At 44.3% G+C, this 25,076-nt stretch overlaps 1 protein-coding gene across 2 annotated transcripts in view; it reads right to left on the bottom strand.

Annotated features, from left to right (window-relative positions):
• CCN4 (cellular communication network factor 4) overlaps positions 1–13,876 on the bottom strand; it is a 34,637-nt gene extending 20,761 nt beyond the window's left edge. Inside the window, exon 1 of one of the 2 annotated variants that reach the window (XM_071421840.1) lies at positions 13,749–13,876. Coding sequence is in view for 1 of the 2 variants with exons in the window: in XM_071421839.1 (XP_071277940.1) it covers positions 13,539–13,586 (48 nt within the window). In the remaining variant the exon portion in view is untranslated. The other variant, XM_071421839.1, reaches the window with a different exon arrangement.
• Between the last annotated feature and the right edge of the window lie 11,200 nt (positions 13,877–25,076).

The following is a 25,076-nucleotide window of genomic DNA, read 5'->3' as shown; positions in this document are numbered from 1 at the left end:
GATGCTCTGGACAGAGAAGTTAGAAATGTCCTTTAAGGAGAGAAACTGGTGATGCTGAAGCAACACAACTGCAAGATCTGAAGGGTTAAACTCTGTGTTTACAGAGCCATCCAGTAGGAAACACAGCTGTATCAACAGGAAGTGGAATCTGGAGTCAGAACTGCATTTTTAAACTTGTCCTTTTCTTTCTCAAACCTACCAAGGAAATTAACAGTGGGGATTTAACACAAAAAAGAAAGACCACAAGCATGCACACTCTGTAGCAACAAAGGACAGAGAGAGGAGAGGGCAGATCCAATGTGCTGGCACAGCACTTATCAGCAGTAGCATCCTCTTCCCAGCCCACCATGAAGACATAAAGCCTATGCAAGGCTCAAGGAAGTCTCACATGATGGGAATTTACTGACATGGGGATGACTGACAGGCCCTTGGGTCGAGCTGAGCCAGAATCAGACAAAGTTGTGTGGACCAGACCTCCATAGCTCTCCATCTCAGCATACAGCCCCACATCTTGCCTGGCCTCTGCATCTTTTCCCCTCCCTCCCCTACTCTCTGTGGTTGAATACCCTTAAGAAGTTATAATTTCAATTTTGTGTTTCTCAATTCCTTCAGCCAAGCTTCCAGCCCCAGAGGAGTGTCCAACTCTCATCGTTTTCAATATAAACCTCAGACACAAAGTAGAGAAAAATAAAGAGATGTTAGAATATTGGTGTGGATCGGGTTCCTGACCCTACCCAGAGCTCCCATTAGCTTTCCAAGTAAACAATGCAATTCAGCATTTTAACTGTAATACAAAAGGACTTTTCTTCCTCCACCCCCCATTTCTGATACAGTTCATCACAACTCTGCAAAAGTGGCAGGAAGTGCATTAGCATTTTACCAGAAGGTGAGTAAAAAACCTGCAAATTTTGTTACAGGGCACTTGGAGTGTCCTTCCTACTCAGTCTCTTTTATTAGAAAAAACAAACCACAGACACACAAGCAAGCCATCCTGCTACAGAGACTGATGCAAAATGAGAAGGAACAACATTTTATTTTTCCAAAAACACTCATTTTGCAAGCCGAGAACTAATGATTTCAAGTCTGCTACAAACTGCATGGTGGCTGGGGGGAGTTTAAAGCTGACCTTTAGGGACCAGAGTCTCACTCCCCATGTTCACAGAGCCCACAGCCATTAAAGCCCCAGGTCAGAAGAGAAAACAGATACTGCCTGCTTGGTAGTGGCTGTGGAGAGAGGATGCCTGGGCTTCACAGTCACTCTGCACATTTTTACCTTATTTTCAATCATTACGAGAGATTTAGATCCATGTCCTGTTTCTTTGGGGGCTTTATTTCAGGTAATTACCCAGCTCAGGGGAAATGGTGATGTATCATTTCATGCCATAGATTTTAATAGCATCAAATAACCGACATAGATTGACCCCAAAAAAACTCCCAAAACCAACCAACCAAACAAACAAAAAACCCTCCCCAAAAACAAACAAAACCCCCAAAAACAAACAAACAAAAACCCAAATATTGTCTTACACTTTAATAGCAGCAAAAGGAAATAAGATGATCACAAAATATTGTGAGATTTAAAAAATACCCAGAAGAACCAGGAGTTTCCACAGGCAGAGACTGAAAATCCAGGGCAACTGCCAGGAGGCAGCAGGTATGCTCATAACATTAAGATCATTCAGAATGTCTGCTATTCAAATATCTCAGAAAGATTTATTCAATGTTCGTGAGAAGGGAATAAAAGAATGGTTTTGTTCCAAAACAGTATTTCCTCAGCACTGAACCGGGGTTCATGAGGAAGTTCCCATCAACAGATGTTCTGAGATGGTCTCTGCATCTCAGGTTTAAGGGAAATCTCTTTTTAATAGTTTGGCTACTTGATAACATTCTTTAAAAAAAACCCTTGAATTCAGATTCAAAATTTTCACCTTGATGTTCTCTCAGATTTGTAAAGTTTCCTTACTTTGTCATGGGCAATTTCACCACATCTGGTCTGTGTTGGTCTGGATTTCCAGAGCTCACATTTAAAATTCAACAGACCTGGCACAGGAAAGTTCCTTCTCTTGGCTGCTAGCTCATGGCTGGGAAAAGAATTCTTTCCCTTTCTGAAAATCAGCAGCACTTGGCTGAGAATGTTTGGCATGCAAGGCTTGGATAAAGCTGGTTATAAAGGTGGATATAAAGGTGGTCAGCTCCCAGGGCCAGTGCATTGTGACAGCTTTGAATCAGGTGTTTGCTCCCATCCTGGAGCCCACGTCAAGGGGAGCCCATTGGGTATTGAGTTTGCAGGAATGCCCCAACAAAGGCAGGAATGATGCACCTGAGTCCATGTTCTCAGAAGGCTAATTTATTACTTTATGATACTATATTATATTAAAGAATACTATACAATACCAAAGAATACAGAAAGGTTACTTCCTGAACGCTAAAAGAATAATAATGAAAACTTGTGACTCTCTTCAGAGTCCTGACACAGCTTGGCCCCAGTTGGCCAATGAGTCAAAACAACTCACACCAGAATCCAATGAAACAATCACCTGTGGGTAAAGAATCTCCAAAAACACGTTCCAGACCAGCACAACACAGGAGAAGCAAATGAGATAAGAATTGTTTTCCTCTTCTCTGAGGCCTCTCAGCTTCCCAGGAGAAAAGCCCTGGGCGAAGGAATTTTTTCAGAGAATGTGAATGCCACAGTTGGGGCTGTGGGTGCCCAGGCCCCGAGGTCACCACCGGGGGTTCATCTTCATCTGCCTTGGCAGCCCCACACTGCAGCCCTGGGAGACAAAGAGTCCCTGCTGCTGAGAGGAGAACACCACGGGGCTCTCTCAGCCATGTTTTGGCTGCCCAGGGCAGCAGCTGAGCACAGCATCAAGGATGAGAAGCCAGCAGGGAGACAGAGCCAAAGGGAATTTGGAGAGATCACCTGGATAAGTCTCCCATGTGAGGCCTGGGAGATGGGCTGATCCAAACAGTTTTTCTAAGGGATATTTTTTTCTCTTTAGTGAGAACTGCTCTGGAGGAGCAGTCAGCAGAGTGATGGCTATGGGCAGCTTCTTGTCCCACGAAAGAGAAGGCAGTGGGGGTGATGAGTCCCTGGACAGGGAGAACAGCCTGTTCCTGAAGATCTGCCCAGAAACAGCAAAAAGAGCAAATTTGTACAGTGGGAATGAGGGGGCTTGGAAAAGTCAGAGCCAGCACTTGAGCCAGCCTGGGCTTTGCACTGCAGCCTTAAACCAGATATGCCTGAAGCTCAGATCCTCTTTTAATACACAACAGAAAGCCCCAAAAAGCAGATGTACTTTCCCTACCACCCCTAACAAAAGCTGACACATTGCAAATATAGAAGAAAGAAAATAGAGAGAGGCCTTGACTTTTACAAGACTTTGAGGCAAAACCATAGCTTTTGAATTAAATACAGTGGAAACTACAAGTAAGGAAAAGGGAACACTTCCTGGCACAAATTCAGTAAGAAAAAAAGAAAAGGAGTGAAATTATAAATATAGAAAAAGGATGAATTGAGCTGGAGAATTAATCTCTTGGATCCCAAGGTCAATGGAAACAGAACTTAAATTCAGAGCTTTGGTAAAAAGAGACACCAGAGAATGAACCTAAAAAACTGATGAAAGAATTAAATATAAAGGCTGGTATACTTAAAGGTATCACCTCTCCAGCTTGGAATGCGCATACATCACATGCACAAGCAAGAATAGGGTGTCACATTCTTTTTCTAGGAGGGAGTACTCATGGTGGAAAGAAGTAACTTTCATGAGGGTGATATTATTAAATGATCCTGTTTTAATCTGGGGCCCCAGAGGTGAAGTGACTGTCCCACAGGCAGACAGGATATCTGTGGCAGAGCCAGAAACAGCAGTTAGATTTCTTGTTCCTACACTGCAACCATACCATGATCCCTCCTCCTACACACAGCTAATAAACTGAGTTCTTACTGGATGCAAAAAAGAAATCATTCCACTGAGCTGCCTCTCAGGTGCTGTCAGCTCAGCAAAGCCAGATTCTTAGTGTTTGGCTTTCAACCCTCACATGCACCTGATGCCTGCAAAAGGGCAGGACTCTTTCACCTCTCCAACACCTTCAAATCCCACACATCAGTGGTGATCAGCAGTTTATAGCTTGATGGATCTGTGCAGAGTGATTAAATGGGTCTCTCACACGTGATTCCCTCTTGCTTGCAGGCAGCTCTGATACTGCTGAGACTAAACCAAAACAGTGACAAAATTCCTGTCTGTGATCCAGAGACCTGCTGACACTATGAATGTCATAACACAGAACAAAACAAAGCAAAACCAAACAGACTTTGCTCAGGCCAGGGTATTGCTGCCACTTCCCCATCCCAAACCATGCCAGCCTGGAAAGTGGCAACACCTCAGCCCTTAAAGAGTTAACGCTGCTGCTTGCAGCCATGGAGGAGGACACAGCTGTGTGGTCTGTCTCTGGGAGGATGAAGATGAATGGCTAATTACGTGGTTACCAGCATTTTGGTCTCCCACGGCCCCGACACGCGAGGGCAGTGTTGGTGCACAAATGGTGCTCCCAGCAGAGCCCTGCTTCTCCCAGCAGAGCATCCCCCCGGGCCGAGGCTGCTCCGTGGACACCACTTGTGCCAGAAAAACCACGTTGGAGAAGGCAATGGGAAGGGGCAGGAGGTGTTAAGCCAGGATATTTATATCCTGTCAGCTCCCACTGCAGAGGCAGTTTTTCTAAGGAGGTTTCCCTTGTATTCTAGAGGGTGAACAATGAAACCATGATCAAGCCCTTTACAGTCATATAGTCACGTGGGAATGAAACAAATTCCATTATTTAATAATTGCTCTATAAAATGTTACAGTTTTAAAGGAGGATGCAGACGTTTTAAAGGAATCTCAACTTTGCTGCTGTAGGATCCATTTACTCCTCTAATCAAATAATCCAGGCTCCCAGAAGATACTCTGGCAAGCATTTTAATATAGCTGGGACAGGGAGAAACAGTGAAAAATACAGCACAAACATCTCCTCAAGTGCAAGCAGACTCTCTGTATGATATTTATGGAAAAATTGACACAAACCAAAAAAATACAAAGGGAGTGGGGGGTGATGCATATATGCATATATGTACTATATATATATACACACACACGTAAACCACACAAAATTAAGCATATCATCTTTAAAAAGCAGAAACATCTTATTTGGGCTTGAAACTAGTTATGTAATGCATTGTTCCACCACAAACCCGGGAGCTCACCCACACCCAGGCAGCTTTGGTGGGCAAGGAACTCACCAGCCCTCAAAAGCAGGATCACACCACCTCTGTGGGGAACCCCAGTGCACTGAGCAAAAACACCACAGGTTTTGATGCAAAATCTGGAAATATAAGTCAAGCAACCTCCCAAATTCCACCACCTATGACTCCTTTGTCAGGCTCCAGGACTGCTGAGCCTCATAGAATAAATGTCATTTTAAAAATGTGCCCTTGGGACGCCACTAGAACAGGGAAAATTAACAGCAAACAGTCTCCATAAATGAACTGCAGTGTTAAATAGCAGGGATGTCATTTTATATTTAACTGCTAGGGTCAAATGTGGAAATAAAACTCACAAAGGAGCCAAATGAATTTGCCCTCGTTCTCTTACTTCAGTGTTTATCAGCCCACACACAGATGCTGTGGGTATGATCCAGTCCTGTAAGTCCAAGATCTTGCAGGAAATATTGCCAGCAGTACTTATCAATAAATCACCTGCTGAATGGCCAAACTAGTTAATGAAACCTGGCTATTTTCCTTATTATTGTTTTCCAGCCTTTTCCCCCTCCTCATTAAAATGTACCTGAAGAGTTTTATCATGTAATCCATTTGCAGATTCTTAGCACTGGCTGCAGTTTTTGTGGTTTGGTCCTTCCTTGCTAAACAGCTAAAATAACCCAGCTGTTAGTCTCAACCCCAGGAATTGGTAGCCTAGGGGCAGCCAGGAACATGTGCCAGCCATTCAGAGGGAAATTTAATTCTCCCCATGTGGATTTCAACGTCTCTGCCTCCTTATCAGCCCAGATACAGAGTTCCCTTTGTCACAGCTGATACAAGTTGGTGACCATAAATGTGAGCTATGGCCTCCTTGGTCATCACATACACCCAAGAATTTACTGGTGGACTTGGAAAAACCAGAAAGGAGGATTTGCAAGTCCAAAACCTCAGATACAGAGTGGCCTCACATGCCCACAGCTATGAGAATGCCAAGGACACATCAGGCATGGCAGTGATGATGGCACAGGGGTGTAGAGCACAGCCAGGAGATGCTATGGGATAGTCACGGCCCTTTCTGGGGAAGTTCCCAGTCTCTATATTATATTATATTATTATATATTATTGTATATTATATATATTATTGTTCACCCAATGCAAGAAGTCTGGTCCCTGCATGGATAAAACAAGTCCACCAGAGTCATTGCTTTGGGTGATTAGTGCTGTGCCCAAAAGGCATCAAACTGTGTTCCATTTAAAACCATGTAACTATGTTCCAGTAAAACCATTCTCCATTTCTTACTCTATATTCTTCTTTTCAAAGGACAAGGATGTGTGTGGAGAAGAGGAAACTTCAGCAAGAGAAAAAAACCCAACCCCCTGCCCATCCTGCCATCACTTGTAACTGAAAGAGCTTCAGTAAGAAAACAACAAAAAGAAAAGCCTGATTGTAGTGTGAAAGACTGGTGGAGCATGGAAAGAATCAAAACCTTTAGGCCACTCAGAAATTAAAATGTGAGTTGCATTTACAAATCCTAGAAAGGGAGAGTTCAGCAGTTCATGCAGCTACAAATCATTGCTACCTTCTAATGAAAATAAAATCATTATTATGAAAATATTATCATTATTTTTAATAATGATAGTCAGTGGGTCATTCAGAGCAACTTTGGTCAGAGCTGTGAAGCCTGTGTGGGCTGCACTGTTCCTGGTGGCATACAGATAATTTTCTGTCAGGAATTGTACAGAATTACAAAGTTGGTTACTACTCCTGACTTTAATGTGTTCTTTTCCTTACACACAGATACTGCAAGGGTGCAAGGGGTAATGGTTTTAAACTGAAGGAAGGGCAATTAGGATTAGACATAAGGAAGATTTTTGGAAGGATGTTTGAACACTGGCACTTGTTGCCCAGAAAGGTGGTGGGTGCTCCATCCCTAAAAACACTGATGGTCACGTTGGAGGGCTCTGAGCAGCCTGGTTGAGTTGAAGATGCCCCTGCTCATTTCAGCAGGGTTGGACAGTTTGACCTTTAAAAATCCTATCCCACCCAAGCCATTCTAAAATTCTATGACTGCACAGGATATTTACATATTTCTGAATCTAATGTAAATACTAACTGAGTCAAGCCACACAGTTGCATGTTAGAGATGTAATAATAAAACCAATCCATCATATCTACTTCCAAGCCTTTCAGTGGAGATTGTTTCAATGTGTTTGGAAGGGAAAGGGCAAGTTTACTTTGAGATGAGTAGGAGTTTGTTTCATGCTGGACCAAGAGATCTTGCTGCACCTTCCCACCACCAAGCATGAGATGTTTTTTCCAAGGAAATCCTGTGAATTTGCAATGCAAGCTCATAGGATAAGGTCCTTTTGCAGTGCTGGAATTGCTCTGTGACAGCAAAGGTTTAACTGTGCAGGTGTCCAGCAGCATCAGGGTCCAGGTGACTCATAACCCTCTGTGGATGAGCCTACAATTATTTCTGCAAATCCCTCTCAGGTTTCCTTTTGGGCCCATTGCTCACCATCCTGGATTTCATGAAACTTGGCCTTCCAAGTTGCTCATCTCTCATTTGCTTTATAGGTTAAGTGGAATGACAGACCCAGACTAATAAAACAGAAGAACAACGTGGGAGCTATTGAGAAAGAGAAGAGGAACTGAGATGACCACAGAGTCCTGGAATGCATTACCAACCCAAGTATTAGAAATTCATTATTTGAGCTGTGCCACAAAGTTCAGCTTAAGTGCTTTCTTCCACAGCCATTTCAGCCTAAAGGCTCTCCTTTCCTGCCCCAACCACAAGAATATTTACTTGTGGGACAGAGTCAGTGGCTGGCACCCACAGAGGTAAAAATGCCCTTTTTCCCTTTTACTTTCCCACACCTTGCCCAGATGCAAGGATTACAAAGCCCAGCAGTAGACTACAAGAAAATACAAGGATTAAAAGGACTCCAGAAGCTTCACCCAGGATGCCAGAACAAACATGACATTTCCATGTGGATGCAAATAAAGAACAGAGCACCAGCAGAGGTACATCCCAAAGCTGGGAGACCACCAGGCTGTAGAAGAACCTGTGATCCTCACCCATAGCTAGGAAACTCAGAGCAGCACTGGAGAATACCTGCACAGAGCTCCTAAAGCAGCAGAGTCCCCTGACCCTGCAACACATCAGTAAAAATCACATCTGTGATCTCCTGCAGCAATGGGGAGCTGAAGAGAACTCACCCAGGGTGCAGCAAACCCTGGGTGCTACAACCCATGAAGAGGCAATGATGGGGAAATGGGATGCTGGAAGTCCAGTCCAACTTGAACACAGAAAGGAAACAAATGGGTAGCATTTCTTTGGGCCTATCAACTACCAGTCAATGTTTCTACTCAACAGAAAGGGACAATTGTGCTTTTAAGATAAGGGCCATAAGAATGAGGATGCTTGATCTATATCATATGAAAGCAAAGGGGGAAGCAGGAGGAATAAATTTATGCAGGACACCTACCCAAGCCTCCTACTGACATACCTGAAAGACTGAGTAAAATCTCACCCTGCTTTCTGGCCCACACCTTGAGACACTGTCAGGTTCAACATCCAAATGTATCTTCAGCTGAAGCTGTGGGTGTCCAGCTTTTGCCAGGCCACAGCTGCCAAGGTTCACATACATTTCTTGGGTTTATAAACAGCTTCAATTCCACTCATGCATGAGAGCCAGGGCTGTCCAGACAGGAATGCTCAAGACCCCTCTGGGACACTGAGACATCCAAAAAGGAGAAGTTCCCAGTAAGCTGAGCCCTGGCAAATGCTAGAGCAACTCTTAACATGCTAACCTGGGAGCCCAGAGCTTCTGAAGAACAAATGTCCCATATGGGTATAGAGGACTTCTGAAATTTTTGACCATAGCACTCGGGAAGGCAGGAGAAACTAAACATGCATGAGTCTTTGAAAGGACAGACACACAGAATCATCACATAAATCTCACACTATTGCTAAAATCCACAGCTATCACTTTTAACTAATGCTTTCTCCTGGAGAAGCCTCCCCTGAGGGCAGGACTGCTGCTTCAGGACTGCTGCAGTGTGGAATGGGGACAGGACCTGTCCCAGGGGACATAAACAGGCACAGCTGTGAGGAGGGTGAGGAAACCAATCCCTGACCACAGCCCTGTTGTGGTTGATGCTGGAAAAGATATTGTTTCACACTACCAAAGCAAATTCAGACACTTCCAGGAGAAATTCTGAAATAAAATGCATCAGGTCCTACTTCTCTCAGCAGAAACTCTGAGTGTGTGTGTGTGTGTGTGTGTGTGTGTGTGTGTGTGTGTGTGTGTCTACTTGGGAAGCATCTTCATCAAAACCAGACCTGGGTGTGGATCTCTGATCCATGTGAAGAACATTCAGTGCTACCTTCAGGATGTTGCCTTAGCAATGATTTCACTCTGCAAGGGAATGTGTGAGGGGGGTCTGCCAAATGAAAGATCAGCTTTGGGAAGGCCCTGTGCACAATGCAGCCATACCCATGGGAGCTGTGTCTGCCAGCTCCAAGCCTCAAGATGTTAAATTTCCATAGCTGAATCTTCAGCTGCTATAACCAGAGCAATTTAATTGCTGACTACAATTTATGGAAGTGTAGGATAAGAGCCCTTCTACAGAGAAGTGTATCCAGTCTACCTCTGGTAACCAGATGTTGTCAAGCAAGAGGGAATAGTGGGAAGGTTAGAAGGACAAGGCACAGCAATTTTGAACCTGTGCTGCCTGAGATAATCTGGGCATCATCAGCCATGGTGCAAACCAGGAGCATTCTGTCAAGAAGCACTTAACAGGTAAAGCTCAGCTCACCCTCCCTGGGGTATCATGGGATTTTTGCAGGGAAGAATAAAGGTGTCACTTTGTTTTTTCTTTGTGTCTTTGTTTTGCTTTGTTTTGGTTTTATGTTTATGTTTGGTGAAAATATGGTTTTTCCTGGAAGAGCCCAAAGAAATTTTAAATTTTTTTCCTGCTACCAAATCCAAATATTTCAAAGATTAAATTCTTGGGTTTATATCTGTAAGATAAATCTCATAAAAGAAGGAAAAATAACACATTGTGGTTCTTAACACACAGCCTGAGGCAGCCCTGAGCCTGGGTCATTATCAGTTACTATGTAGTGAAATATGTGTCCACAAATGAGATGGTGCCAAATAAAGCCATTTTTGAGCATCTCCTCCTCCTCCCACCCATCAAAGCCAAAAGATTTGTGTTTGTGGACCATGACTGCCATCACATCAGATAAATCAATACCTGCCTAGTAGTAGATGTGATGAAGAACAACTTGATTCTTTGCTTTATTTCTCTATTTGAGAAATCTGCAGGTTTGCATTCACCCTATTATTTTTTATTTTAGATTGTCACATCTACACACCTCCCATTCTTCCACTTCAAATGTTTTAGAAACCTCCAATGCTGTTCTTCCTACCTAAGCTCCTTTACTAATTTTCTACAAAGTACAGAATAGTTTCTTTAATCACCACCCTGGTTTAGGACATGTTGTCCTTTCTGAATAAGTGGTCTCACACTTCTGAGTCATCAGGACTGGAGACTGAAGATGCTGGCTCTAACTCCTCAATGTGCAACACTGAAAGGAGCCAACACATCCAGTTTTAAAGTCCTTGCTGCAAAAATGACTCAGGCACTGAGGAATCTCAGCCTGGTTAGGGACTTAGGCTCCCATGGTCTCTGTCCTTATATATGTATATATATATATATAAAAGCCAACAAAGTATTTCAATAAATTTTTCAAAACTTATGCCTAAAATTCCAGCTATGTTCAGTTATTTTTTCTTCACAAGTCCATCACCTGTGCAGTTTTGCCCTAATAAAAACCCCTGTTGATAAAATTTCTTAAGAATTGAATAACTAGTTTCAAACAGTACCAGGAGATGCAGAACCTGAGAGCTGCCTTCTGAAATGCCTTTGAGACCTGCCTGACCTTCCTATATTATCTCCTCTGCCTTTCGCCCTAGAACAATATATCTAACCCAGAGGGTCAATCCTCTTCTTTCCCAGTGGAACATCTTTTTCTGCCCATAGTTCTTCCTATATGTGAAGAGTGACAAGGATCCAGGGAGATCACAGGGCTTTGCACAGTGGGCACAGTGACCTGCCTGGTGCTACCACTCCATGGATGTCTCTGCAGAGTTAGAAAGATCTTTATTACTGTTGTGGTGATGCCAGCAAAGACAAAAAGCTATGGATGATGAATTGGGACAGTGTTGGAGCTTTACCAGGACTCGTCTGTTATGACTCTCATGACTTATCTAAAATATCTCATGAGCTGGGTGGCCACGCCAGATAAATATTCACTAAGTAATTGCAATATTCCTTGTTTCTTCATACAGTGCCCTTAATCAGACCAAACTAAGAATTCTCTGCTCCCAAAAGTCCTTTCAATACTCCATAGGCTAATACTCCCTCCCAGATGCTCTGCCCACCCCTTTCACTGATCTGTGCTGTACACATTTTTCATCCCTGTTTCCCCCCTCCCTTGCATATGACAAACAGAAACCTGCTTTCCTCAGCCTCAACCAAGCTCCCATCACATCCCAGCTCAGGCATGGAGAGGGTCCAGAGAAAGCCAGTTCATTACTGGGGAGAAATTATCCCCACTCATTGGTTTCCAAGCACAGCTTTCCAAGTTCCACCCCCATGGGTGTGTTCAGGAGGTGACAGTGTCCCCAAATGCCCCAAGGAGCAGCTTCACCTGGTCTATTCAATGGAGAGCTTGAGCTAGAACTCTTGAGACCCAGGAGACTTTTTAGGCTATTTTTAAACTGTTTTGAACTGTTTTTAGATACCCTTTAGACCAAACAGGCCGCTAGGAGCATCTGGATTGCACTCACTTGCCTATCTGCTCAGCAAGAGCATGTGCCTGCATGTATTGACCTAGAGATTTTCATTCCACAGCAGGTTTTTCACAAAAATCTTGGATACCAAGGGAACCCAGGACAACCCCTGCACAATTTACAAGGCTTGCCCAGATCTCTTCTAGTGACAGTGTTTTGGGGGGCAGGGGGCACCTCCCTCCTTTGATTTTTTCCCTGCCGAACAAAAATCAGCTGTGGTAGAACCAGCTTCCCGCAGGAGCACAAGAGGTGCAGTTTGTTTGCCGTCGGTTTTGCGGTGTGTTTTATTTTACAGAAGCCGCCCTGTTATCAGCATCCACGCAGGACTTATCTCTGTGCCATCTGCCGTCACCCAGGTGTGCTGCTCTCCTGGTTTAGTCTCGCTGCATCTCACAAGACACGAGCCAGCCCTTGATGCACGGGGGATGCAAAATCCGGGCACAGGGATGCTCAGACACCGCTGACACGTGTCCGGCTCCAGGAACACCAGCCTGGAGCTGGGGAGCCCACACGGGTCTCTGACATCCCGGGGATGGGATGACAGAGTGGAACTCATTCCCGGGGTCCCCGAGGCTCCCCGAGCCCCGAGTGCAGCGCTGGATCGGGATGGGGACAGGGATCGCTCACAGGCGCTGTTCCTCCCGCCGGACCCTCGGCTGCCCACGGCTGCTCTCAGCCCCGGCTCCCGCCCGGGAATTCCACCCGAGCTGTGGCAAGCACCGGGAAAGGCAAAGCAAAACTCGGGAAACGAGCGGCTTCCCCGGACTGCCTTTTCCAAAGAGGAGGGGGAGGAAAGCGGCTCCAAGAGGTCGGGAGGGGATCAAACCCTGCTCCCGAGGCAGCGACGGGAGCGGCTCCACCTGCGGGAGCGGCCGGCGGCACCTCCGGGACCCGATCCCGGTCCCAGTCCCCGATCCCGGTCCCAGTCCCCATCCCCATCCCGGTCCCGTCACGGCTTCGCCCCGCGCCGGTACCGGCACCGGAGCTGCCTCGGTCCCGGCACTCCTGGGCACCCGTCGGGAACCTGCCCTTTCCCCTCCACAGCGGTCCCTGACAGCCTCAGCCGCGCTGCTGAGGGGAATCTCCTCATCCTGCTTTTGCTCCATGGCACAAATAGTAACAATACCAAGAAAAAAAAAACAAACTCTACAGTTTTCTGTGCTGATCCACCTGGATGCTGAGAAGAGCTCAACCCTGAGACACTTCTGCATCCTTTCCTTTCCTTTCCTTTCCTTTCCTTTCCTTTCCTTTCCTTTCCTTTCCTTTCCTTTCCTTTCCTTTCCCCTCAGCTCACCTTTCCCTTCCTGCTCTCACAACTCCCCAGATCTCTGCAGTTCCCTCCTTCCCACACGCAGCACCCTGGGCTCTCCCAGCCCACCCTGCATTAAACCCCAGTGTGTTTGCAAAGTCAGCTCTCCCCGGCAGTTTCCAAACTCACCTGCAAAATGCTGCTTGCTGCTAGAATCCAGGGCAAAAGCCACCTCATCCCTGGAAGCCGGGATTAAATACATTTGATTGAACCCAGATTTAGAGCCGTTTTGAACAAAAACACCACTTTGGGGAACGCAGAGCAATCCTGAACTGGCAACCCAGCCTAGGCACTCTGCCTTTTTCTCTTGGCTCTTTGGGGATTTTATTAAAGACAGACCTGACGTCACGGTGAAGGACAAGCCCTGCATTTTTCCTCTGGAGAAACTTTTCCTGCCTTCACTTCTTCATTTTTGTGTGTGGTGTTGTCCCACCTCCTGCATTTCAGAGCATCGCCGTGAGCCAAAGGGCTCTTAAAGGGGAAGCGGCAGCGCCGGGGTCCAACACGCTGCGATTTCAGCTCAGCTCCGAGAGGCTCAGAGCTCATCCCTCACGCTGCTGAAGGCGTTCAGACTCTGGCAATGTAGCTGGTACAGCAAGGAACGTTTGATCTGGCTTTGCTGGTTACAATCAATGAGATGACACGTATACAATTATTCACAGATGTTTGATGTGTTTGATTTTTAAAAAGAGTGACTTCATCTGAAGAGCAAAAGGACATTTGTCCTGCACACCCTGTGGGGAACAGTCTGACAACTCCTTTGGGACTCCTCTCTTTACAGAGCAACCCCAGATCACACAGTCCCCTGCCATGCCTCACATCCCTTCCGTGATTTCAGTGTTTAGGAGGGTGCATCAGCCCTGGGCCCAGTTACCCTTCTATCCCGTGTCAGCAGTGGGCATGACAAATATTGTCCAGGTACATGGGAGTGCAAACCCCACCCTGAACTCAAACCTCACCCCAAACTCTCTGATCACCTGTATCCCTGCTAATGTATGCCCTTACTTTAGCTGAGAAATGTCTGATGTACTTTTCTCCTTTTACTTAGGCACAGGTATAGGCTTTCCTCCAACCATTCTGAATCTGAATTTGAAATAATTTGAAGTCTCTTTCATCCTTAAACTAAAATAGAATATTATAAGGAAAATGAGTGCCAGCAAAGGGATGGAAAACCCTGTTAAACAGCTTCACAGGTCTTAAATGTAAGAGCTTATTCATGGGCTAAACTATCAAGCTAAATTTAAAAGTAGGCAAACCTTTCTTCTTGATGTGACAGTGGTGGGTGGGTGAATCACTCTGATGGCCAAACTAGAACTGAGATGTTTCCTTAACTTCTGCTCTGCTTTGGTTACCACCTGGAACTCAGGTGTTCCAGGTTGGGTTGGGATGAGCCACTACCAGCCCCTCAGCCTAACCAGCCATCCAACATAAGAAGAGTGTGGAGCTGTTGGAGTGAGTCCAGAGGAGGTCACTAAGATGATCAGAGGGATGGGATGCCTCTCCTGTGAGGAAGGGCTGAGAGAGTTGGAGTTGTTCAACCTGGAGAAGGCACCAAGAAGACCTTATAGCACTTTCCAGTATGTAAAGGGGCTCCAAGAGAGCAGGGGAGAGTCCTTTGGCCTTTATGTGACTGGACAAGGAGAAATATTTTTGTGCTGAAAGGGGCTAGATTTAGATTAGATATTAGGAAGAAATCCTTCCCTGTGAGAATTGCAAGGGACTGGAACAAGTTCTTCTGAGAAACTGTGAATTCCTCATTCATTGAAGTGTTCAAGACCAGGGGCTCTGAGCAGCCTGATCTAGTGGAAGATGTCCCTGCCTGCAGAAGGGGGGTTGGAACTAGCTAATCTTTAAATTCCCTTTGTACCCAAAGTGTTCTGTGGTTCTCTCCCAGCCCTGCTGGGTGTCTGGTGCTGTGTGGGGTTGTCACAACTGCAGATTTGGCACAGCTGAATGCTCAAGGCTGGGGCTGACAGTGGGTGGGGAGGGTGAGAAATCTGCTCCAGTGACTTCTGGTCACACAGCAGCTTCTACCCCTCCATGCTGAGTGATGTGGCATGGGCAGAGGAATGGTTTCACACCAGCTGGACTGGGGAGCTCTAACAGATCAGTTTGTTTGTCTGGACAGACAGCTGCTCTGGGAGATGCTTCAAACAGAATTAAATCAAACTGAAGGGAGTTCCACAAGCTGTCTTCCTCCTCCAGCATCTTCACCCCTACCACAGCCCCTTCCCAGGACTCACAACCCTGAAGAGCAGGCTCAGGATTATGTTTTCTGTCAGGTTCTTCCAGAACTATGTCTGTTCTCCCTCCTCTATGTCCTCCCCATTTTTCTTCACTTCCTCCTCTGTTTGTTCATTCCAGCTTTTTCTATTTCAATATTTCTCTCACCCTGCTGTCACCAGCACATCCTTCCTTGTACATCCTTGATATTCTGCAGGGGAATGTAGCACAGACCCTGCACTCTTGGTGTCACCTGGGTGGTGCTCACCTGCATGAGGACACTACTGAGTGCCAGACTTTAGGATCCAAACCTCTAATACTCTGTGAAGTGAAAGTAGCATTTTGAGAGTTCAATTCCTCTGACCTAGGTGAAAAGGCCTCTTTTTAAAAAAAAGTGAAACTATTTGGGTTAGCCTAGGGTAAAAGGCTCAGATGTAAATCTGATAGCTAATATTTCATACAGATTGGGATTGCTGGCTTGGAGACAAAGGAGCCACGATAGCAGGTCTAGCAAAAATAACTTTGCAAATGAAGGAGGAACAAAAGTTCAAAGCTCATGTGGTGTCAGACTACAACATCAAGGGAAAGAGCACTTTAGAAATGACATAAATATGGCATTGTGTTGGTTTGGGTTTTTTCCCAAAAAACATTTGGTTATCTCCTACACTTTGACTATTTCCCCAGCGTATTTCGTTGCCTCAGTGAATTCCTTAGCAGATGCTGTGGTCGAGTGTGTCAGCAAGGATGAAGTCACTGAGATGTGGACATCTGGCTGTTTGAAGCTCCACAGCCCACCTCAGCTGGCTTGTGAGAGTTTGTGCTGTGATCATAAAGCAGACACTCTGGCTTGGCTTGGATGAGACAGGGCTCAAGGACTGGCCCTGCAGCCCCAGGGCCGGGGTGCTGAGACCCCCGGGTGCCTGAGCAGCCTTCTGATGGTGATTCCTGTGTGGGTATGGCACACTAGGCACTTCCAGGTGTGCATGGGTGTCATTTAATTTCATTAAATCCCAAATGACAGGGACATTTTGGCTCTTGTTGAGCTCTTTGATAGCAGCAGCCCAAACCTGGGCTTCTATGAGCTCTCAGGTCCCTCAAAGGATGACAATGCTGAAAGAGATCACTGCAGTCCTGTGTCACCCTGGCTTGATCCTGGGGAGTCTTGTACTGACCCCAGTAAATGAAGCCTCTAAAGACACTTCTCTGTCTCATTCAAGCACTTCAATTTAAGATCTTCAAATGATGGAAAATCCACTTCATGTTTTGATGAGTTCAGTTACATTCACTATTAAACATTTGTGCCATATTTCAGTCTGAGTTTGCTGGTTTCATCTTTCTGCCAATGTCTGCTTGGCTGATGAGAATTCAGCACTTTCTTCCAGCATATAAATATGCAAAGGTTCCATAAATCACTGCTGACTCTTCTCTTTAATAAAACAAGGAAGCCACATTGCTTTTAATTCTCAGTGTCAAATTGTTTTTTGGGAACTTGAATGTAATAGTTTAATGGCTTTTACCTCTTTACCTTTCCATGGGCATTATATATGCACATGGCACAATCCATCACTCTACAGCCATCCACAGAGAGCAGATGTCCCAGTTCAAGCTAGCTCTGATTGTCTCAGGCTGATGCTTTAATATCACTTCTTCCTCAATACATCTCTTATGCCTCTCAGCCACATAAACAGGTTTCTCAACTCAACTTCATTTTACAGTCTTAGAACAAATAAACTGGGAAATCGATTGATTTATTTTATGCTGTTTGATTTGTCTGACACTTTTACTGAAGGCTGTAGCCAGCCAAAGAATACAGGGACTACTAAGAACAGAAAGAGAGCTCAGGGAGGATGGGTGCTGTTTCCTCTTGCAAATGCATGGCAGGAATAGCTCCTTGTCTGTAGCTGATTTCCTTTGTAAATAGGTGAGATCAGAGTCTACCTACAAGTCCAAGGGAAAAAAAACCACCTTGGACTTTCCTGACTCATTAAAGGTAAAGACTGAGTCATGGATCTGACTTCTGAATAATCCAAACCACTAGTTGTGTTAGTTTCCCATCAGGGTGCTTTTTCTTCTGCTTTTCTCTGTGAGGAAGGTGACATCCCTTTCAATCAGCAGGGCTGGGATTCAGGAAGCACATCCTGGAATGGAAAGGGAGGTGGAGAATTCAAACTGCACCATCAATTATTGTTGTTATTGACACTACTTAGGAGATAGGAAGGAGGGTTACATCAGCCTGGGCCTTTGAAATATCCAGGAAGCTTTACAAACCAGAGCATGTAACCATCTGTTTTAGCTGACTCCTGATAATATCAAGCACCTGAGCACTCAGCCAGCCACACTTAGCACAGGTAAATATTTCATTTTCAGAGATGCTGGCCTTTGCAGATAAGACCTGACACCTGAGTCAAAGAAGCTGTAATACTACAGACTCACTTTTTGCTGCCTAAAGAGCCTTTCCAAAGAAGAAGATGGACAGGAATCACACTGGATACAGAGCCAAGAGCTGCTTTGCTGCTGTTCAGCCTCATGTCCCCCTGATACAGTGATGCAAAAGGTACCAGGGTCTAAGGGGGCAAATCCAGCACTGAATTCCCTCAGCCCTTTAGAAGATGCCAGATGAAGGGATTTACCTTGGAATGTTACTCAGCCCAGGTTTCCATTACTGAGTATGCATGCACCATCCTGTGTGGCTTGAATTCCAGGTGCCAGAACATTTGTGAGGCTGATCACACATCCAGCTGCTAAACAGAAAATCAGCTGGTCCAGGTAAAGCAGCCTGACTGTCAGCACTCCAGGACCAGCTGGTCATTTCTCCAAAGAGCTGGTGTAAATCAGCTTCCCTGAGTTAGGTGAGGCAGCAGCCAAGTCTGAAAAATGGAACATTAAATATTTAATTCATTCATGCAGCCAAAATAATTTATTCCCACCATTTAAGCAGGACTGCTGCCTTTGAGGAGACATGACTGTGGTTTCATTCCCCATAAATAAAGTCAGATTTATTAGGACAGGTCTTCAGCTGGTGTCAATCTGTGTGACTCCTTTGATTTCAGCAGTACTAATCTGGCTGACAGCATCTGAACTGTTCCACTGTGAGCAAAAATGTACCGGCACCAATGACAGTAGCTGAGAAAGAAGTCATTAAAATACTGTAGCTTCCCATATAAAAGATTATAGAACTTTATATCGATTTTAAAATCTGTGTTATATTAGATTTTCAGTTACTGATGACAGGAACACTGTATTTTCTTCATTGCCTTCAATAGCCTCACTACTATGTTCATGCATTCATAAATTCTCATAATTTCCTGATGGACATTTATGTGGGCTAAACACACACTCTGATGGTTTTGAACCACAACCAGGCATTTGTAACAACAACAACAGTACCCTAGGGTATCCAGTGTTTCTCCTGAGAAATTGTCTGTCTTAATATCTGCACTCAAATCCCCACCAATTACTTAATCAAAGCTTTCAAAAGGAACTTTGAATAAGAATTAATAACAATAATTTTTTAAAAATCAAACACAAAACCATCACACAAGTAAGGTACCAAGCTCTAAAAATAATTAATGACCAAAATGAACAGGCCATAAAGAGTGAGGAAACTGCCATAAACACAAACAAACTCCTAATAATTTCTTGCTGTAGAAAAGTAGTCTTCTGTAAAGAAATATTTACATAATGTTTACTGACCATTAAAAGAAGCTGGCTTAATAATACATATTGAGTCTGAGCCTCAGCTGGTTTAAGTATGAAGTACTTGGAGTTCCATTGATTTGTGGCATTCATGGGTGCAATGCATTATTCATAAATATTAGTTCAACTATTTGAACAAATGCAGGAGGTGCAGGGAGGAATTAATCTTTGGGCTTGCCTCCTGCAGATGCTTTTCTTGATGCCCATTAAAAGAGAGGAAAATATATAGGCTAAAAAGCTATGAAAGTGTGAAGAGTCCTAACAAATATTTTTGTTAGGGCACACATTCCTGAAATTCAGGAATATTGTGCCATTCCTGAAATGGCACAGCTTGCTCCCTTTGTAGGTTTGTCAGCTTCATTATCATGGTCTCCTGGACAAGCAATTTTGTTACATGCTCCAAAAAATGATCTCACCCACTGCAGATAATATCCACATGCTGACAATTCTATTCTCTAGATCAGTGACCACAGAACTGCAAAATTGTACATTAATCTGGCCCTTTTTTTTTAAATTTCTACCAGTGCTGCAATATTCTGCTGTCTCTGGGATTGGCTACATGAGGAGGGAAATCTCCTCTGTTCTCCTGGAAATTCTATTCTAGGGAAGAATAGATTTTGAACTTTTCAGTCACACACTGAGGCTTCCCAGCACTGTAGATATGTCTGTGAATTTCCAAGATTGGGTTAGATTACACATATATTTGATTGGGAAAAAACCCAACCAAACAAGCCCATGAAATTGCCTTAAATGTACAAGAAGTAAATGAAGTCTATAAAACAGAACCATCTCCTGTCTGAGGTGGCCTTGTTTTTTTGTTGGAAACCAGGTCTGCTCTTCCAGCCAAGTTTTGTTTTTAAAATTTTTTTCATAAATGCAGACAAATCATACTGTTTTCTTATTAAAGGAAATAAAAATGAAACCTTGTGAGATGTTTAGAAAAGTTATGAATAAATTCCCAAGAGATCAAACCTGTTTGAAACATGAAATATTTGAGAACCAAATATTTTCCCTCCATAGCCCAAGTATCCAAATTCTGCATTCTAACTCTAGTAACATTTTATTCAAAGTTTCCTGTGGCATTTGGTTAGTAAACGTTTTCCTTTCAACAGAGCTGCTTTCAGTCTGTGTTTCCTGGGGAAATGGAGCTTATGCAATCACTTTGTGTGTTCATGTCTGTCTGTCTGTGTGCCTTTGCAGTCATTTTTGAGCCCTTTGGGCAAAACCAAGCCAAGTTATGTCAGAAAGATGGGTATCTCACTGATGATGGCATCCCTGCCCTTTGTGAGAGAGGCACAGGGGAGATAAGAGAGGCCATTGGAGTGTCACACTTTTGGGAAAAGTGAGCTGTTTATTCACACACTATTAGAGCCAGAGAAGCCACACAGCTGAGACCTGTCAGTCTGCAGGAAAACACCTTCAGCTGGAGTTTGCAGTCAGCCACCAGACACAAATCTGTGGGGAAAGTGGCTGTTATTGATGTAATTCTTACAAAAATACTGCTGCTTTAGGCACACATGGCCCACGTGTTCTCAGGTTCTCATATTTTTATTTTTTATTTCTTGCAACCAGAACTCAACACTTCCTCTTCTCCCACCTCATACCAATATTTGTTCTTAATTTGATCTTGGTTATAAAAGCAAAAGAGTTGAAAACAAAGCTATCCATTTTCACACCACCTTAGGAAGTAAAATATTAATTCCATTCCAAATTCCTGCCTGGATGCTTTCAAAGTGCAAAGATACAGTCATTTTTCAGTAGATATAGAGTGGTTCTGTCTCAAGAAGATGAATAAATTTAGGGTCTGATGATATGAGCTCTTTTAGACCTCTTCTCAGCAGAAGGAGGTCTAAAAGGAGAGCATTCAGAATATTCACATTTTATTACCATTGATAGTTGTATTTGAAACATTTAAATATATAACAATGAAGACAATAAACTACTTTTCCATGCCCTGGAAGGCTTTCACCACAATGTCTGCTAGCATTGAATGTCAGTTTTACAAAATTGGAAGCACTATGAGTTTGTTTCCTGATTTCATTTGGACACTTTCAACAAACCCAACGCAAAGAAGGGAACAGGGCACAGGAGGTGATGTATCACACCTGGGGTGCCAGAGCAGAATCACTGCCCTGAGCTCTGATCTTTGTGATCAGTTCTACTTCTTTCCATCCCTGCCTAGTGTGATAAAACTTTCCACCTTCTCCTGGTCTGAGGGCACCACACACAGTGATCACAGTTTCCCTCTGGATTTATTTTTCCTTCCTCTTCTCCTGTCACCCTTTTGGAGCAGAAGACATCATCTAGACTTGTATTCAGCCTGAAGAGAGGGAGAAAGGAGGAGAAGGAGAAGGAGAAGGACAAGGACAAGGAGAAGATCAGGCTGCATCAAAGCACTGACCCCACATGCTCAGGGAAAAAGTTGGTGCAGTTATGTCTGCCTTGATCCAGCAAATGTTTTTCTTCTTCATCAAGTGAAAAAAGGATCTCCTGGGTTCTGGCAGCACTTCTTTCCCTTCAATATGACTTTGTGGTCCATCTCCCTTTAATCTCACCTGAAGTTTTTGAGTCCCTGAGGAATGGTTGGGCTGCAGATGTTCAGCCAGGTTCCAAAAAGAAATTTGGACAAGGAAGATGTATTTTGGGGCACTATGTGAGACCTCATAGGGGATCCACATCACTGTGTTTCTTAGGCTGCATTAATTATCCCTGGGTTTAAGCACCAGAAAAATATACAGAGGGAAAAGCCTGTAGTTTTCATGTTGAGCAAAAATTGTGGCCAGCATGGTGTCTGGTGTCTTTCTGCTTGGTTTTTTGTTTTTCTTCAAGAAAATCACTCTTTTCTTTGCACAGTGGGGGCTGTTGACTTCATCTTTTGTCACCTCCCAAAGGAAACTCAGAAAGATAAATATCTGACCCACCTGAGGCTTAAAGCAGTTGCTGAGATTACAAGTAAGATGGCCAAGTTAGGAGAGCTTTCATGTGCTCAAAACCTCTTGGCATTATTTATTCACCATGTGCTGGGTCAGGGCTCTTGAAATGTGCCCAGGGAAAGTGTCCACATGGGTGATGGAGAGGCCTTGTTTCCATCAAGGTACCAGTGATGGAGCACAGCTCCTGGCAAGGAGCCTCCTCAGGTGGGAGCCATCACAGCCTCCCTCCTGCCTCTGGACTCCAGGTTTTTTGGAGCAGGGAAGGATATGGGCTGAGAGCAGGGCCAAGGTCCTGAGCCTCGAGTGAGCTGACTCCAGAGATAAAGAGGAAAAATGGGAGAGAGAGGGAAGCAAGGGAACACATCTGAGTACACAGTCAGAGGCTGGGAGACACAAAAGGGTTCCTCTCATGTCTGCCCTGCCCCAAGGTACAGCCTGCATTAACTCAACTCTTACTGACAGATGTCTGTGGGGAGCACAGCCCCTTCCCTCTAATTTCTCTGCAGTGACCTGTTCCAAGCCTTTCCTCTCCTCAGAGAGTTAAGCCCAATCTCTACCTGAAATCTCTCTTGCTGCAGTGTAGGTCCACCGCTTCTTGGGCACACTGGGAAAAAAAATCTTTTATTTGATCTTCATTGCAGAATTTCATGAGTTTAAAGACAACATACATAAATCCACTGCAGCTTTCTGTGTTTTCCTTTGAGGTGCCCCAAACAGGGATAGCACTGGGACTCTATCAGTTTCTCAAGGTCAGGATTGAAGGCACTTGAAACAATAGTTCATGTTCAGACTCAGGTGTTTATTATTTCCTATCAGTGCTACAGCCTCTCAACCATGATTTCTGCAGCCTTTCATTAGCAAGGCACAAAATGGCTAACTATATCTTGTTACAAGGTCTTTTAAGGCTAAACTATCCAATTAAGAAATGACACCTAGATTATTTTCACTTTTAGCCCAATAACTCATCCTTCAAAGCCCGCAACATGGACTTTTCTGTCCAATTACAAAACACCACCCAGATCTATGGAGAAGAAAGAAGAAGAAGGTAAAGAAGAACAACCTGTCTCTGCCCTATAACCTACATCTTGCTTCATATTTATTTCTATATTCTAAAACCCCAAACTCTAAGTTTTCTACCCTGTGTTATTACACACTTCTAACCAACTACACACCCATAATCCAGTATTATCAATTAATTTTGGAAGCCTTCTCCACAGCCTCAGGTCAATTGCAGTATTCTCTTGTGGGTTTGTGCCTTTAAGTACAGAAAGTTTAAAATTCTCAGCATCCAGGGTTCCAGCAGGACTAGACAGAGAACCACTCTTTAATTTTCCTGGAGTTCCCTTCCCACTTCCATCTTCATGACCTAGCCTATTTCTGCAGGAAGGCACCTATTCCCACTTTAGTGGTTCTCCCTCTGAGATCAATGACTACCAAGCCAAAACAGGCCCCACCAGTACAGCCACAACCCTGCTGTTCACATCTGGGAGAGCCAGTCTGGTCACCACTGCAGTGGTGGAAGAGGGAAAATATCTGCAACACCACTTAAATTAGGAAGAAATTATAGGCAATCTGCTGGGATAAAATGGTTGAAAAAAAGCAACAAGATCTCAGCATCAGCAGCCATCCTCAGGTATGCCCTAGCAGGACAAGTAACCTGCAGGGCTTTACTGCTCCCCATCTCTGCACTTCCTCTGTGCTGGATTTTATGTGATAAATATGAAGCCTGTCAATGCACCCTTGGAGAAAATAACCCCCCTTGTCAGTGTGGTTCACACAGCTGAGGAGCCTGAGGCAGCTCCATGCCTGCTGTTCTCCTCAATGCCTTCATGAAATAATTCCTTCATAGGATCTCCATGGGATCTTTTATTTTCAAACCTAGATTTGCATCATCAGCAGATGTATCCCTTATGTGCTGCTGTTCAAGGCAGATTTTGCAAGACCCCAGCCTACATTCCAAAGCCCCCCTCCAGCTTTTCCTCCAGGACAGGAGGGCAGCACAGATAACCCCTGCTGAAGATAGCCATGGACACTACAGGATGGAATCTGGGTTAGATTTCCAATTCACTTGAGCAAATTTCATGTGAAATATTAGCAAAAGCCCTCCTACAGTCAAGGTGAAATTACACCACAGCAACTCCATCTTCTTCTACAGTACATACCCTGTCTCCCATACCTTCAAGATCTGTCAAGTTTGGTGTTCTTTTAATCAATGACTTGGTTTTCAGAGTGTTCCAAAATGGTCTGTTCCACTTGTTTCAATTTTTTTCTAGGTGTTGACAGTATGTAGATTAGTTGATAATTCTCTAGCTCTTCCCTTTCCTTCAGAACATCAGACCCATATCTGTCCTTTTTTCTCCCTCCTAGGTCTCACATATCCTTCAAGACAGTGACTAGCCAGTTTTGCAATTTGAACCAAAACAAAACAAAAAAAAAATCAGTGTTTTTAATGAAATCCCTTAGCCTTCCTTCTGCCTGCTGGAAGTTGAATTGCTCCTCCCTCCTCACTGGTATTACCATGTTAGTTATAGGCTCACTGCAGTTTTAGTGAAGGCTGAAAGGTGAAAGGCATTAACTACTTCAGCCTTCCAGGAATTATCAACTTTTCTTCCTCACTAAGTGAAGGACTGGCTTCTTCCTTCATCTTCCTCCTCCTGCTGAAATATTAGTAGGAAGCTCTTTGCTATCTTTCACATGCCTTGCAAGTTGTGTTTAATTTTGTGCTTTGGCCTTTATGATTTTGTCCCTATATGCCCCAGCAGTTCTTTTATAGGCATCTTAATTAAAGTGACCGAGCTTCCACTTCTTGCATGTC

This window comes from Agelaius tricolor, unplaced genomic scaffold (assembly GCF_023055355.1).
Source record: "Agelaius tricolor isolate 1412-34295 unplaced genomic scaffold, bAgeTri1.0.p SCAF_2, whole genome shotgun sequence".
NCBI classification, from domain to species: domain Eukaryota; kingdom Metazoa; phylum Chordata; class Aves; order Passeriformes; family Icteridae; genus Agelaius; species Agelaius tricolor.
This window is presented reverse-complemented; position numbering and strand designations above follow the sequence as displayed.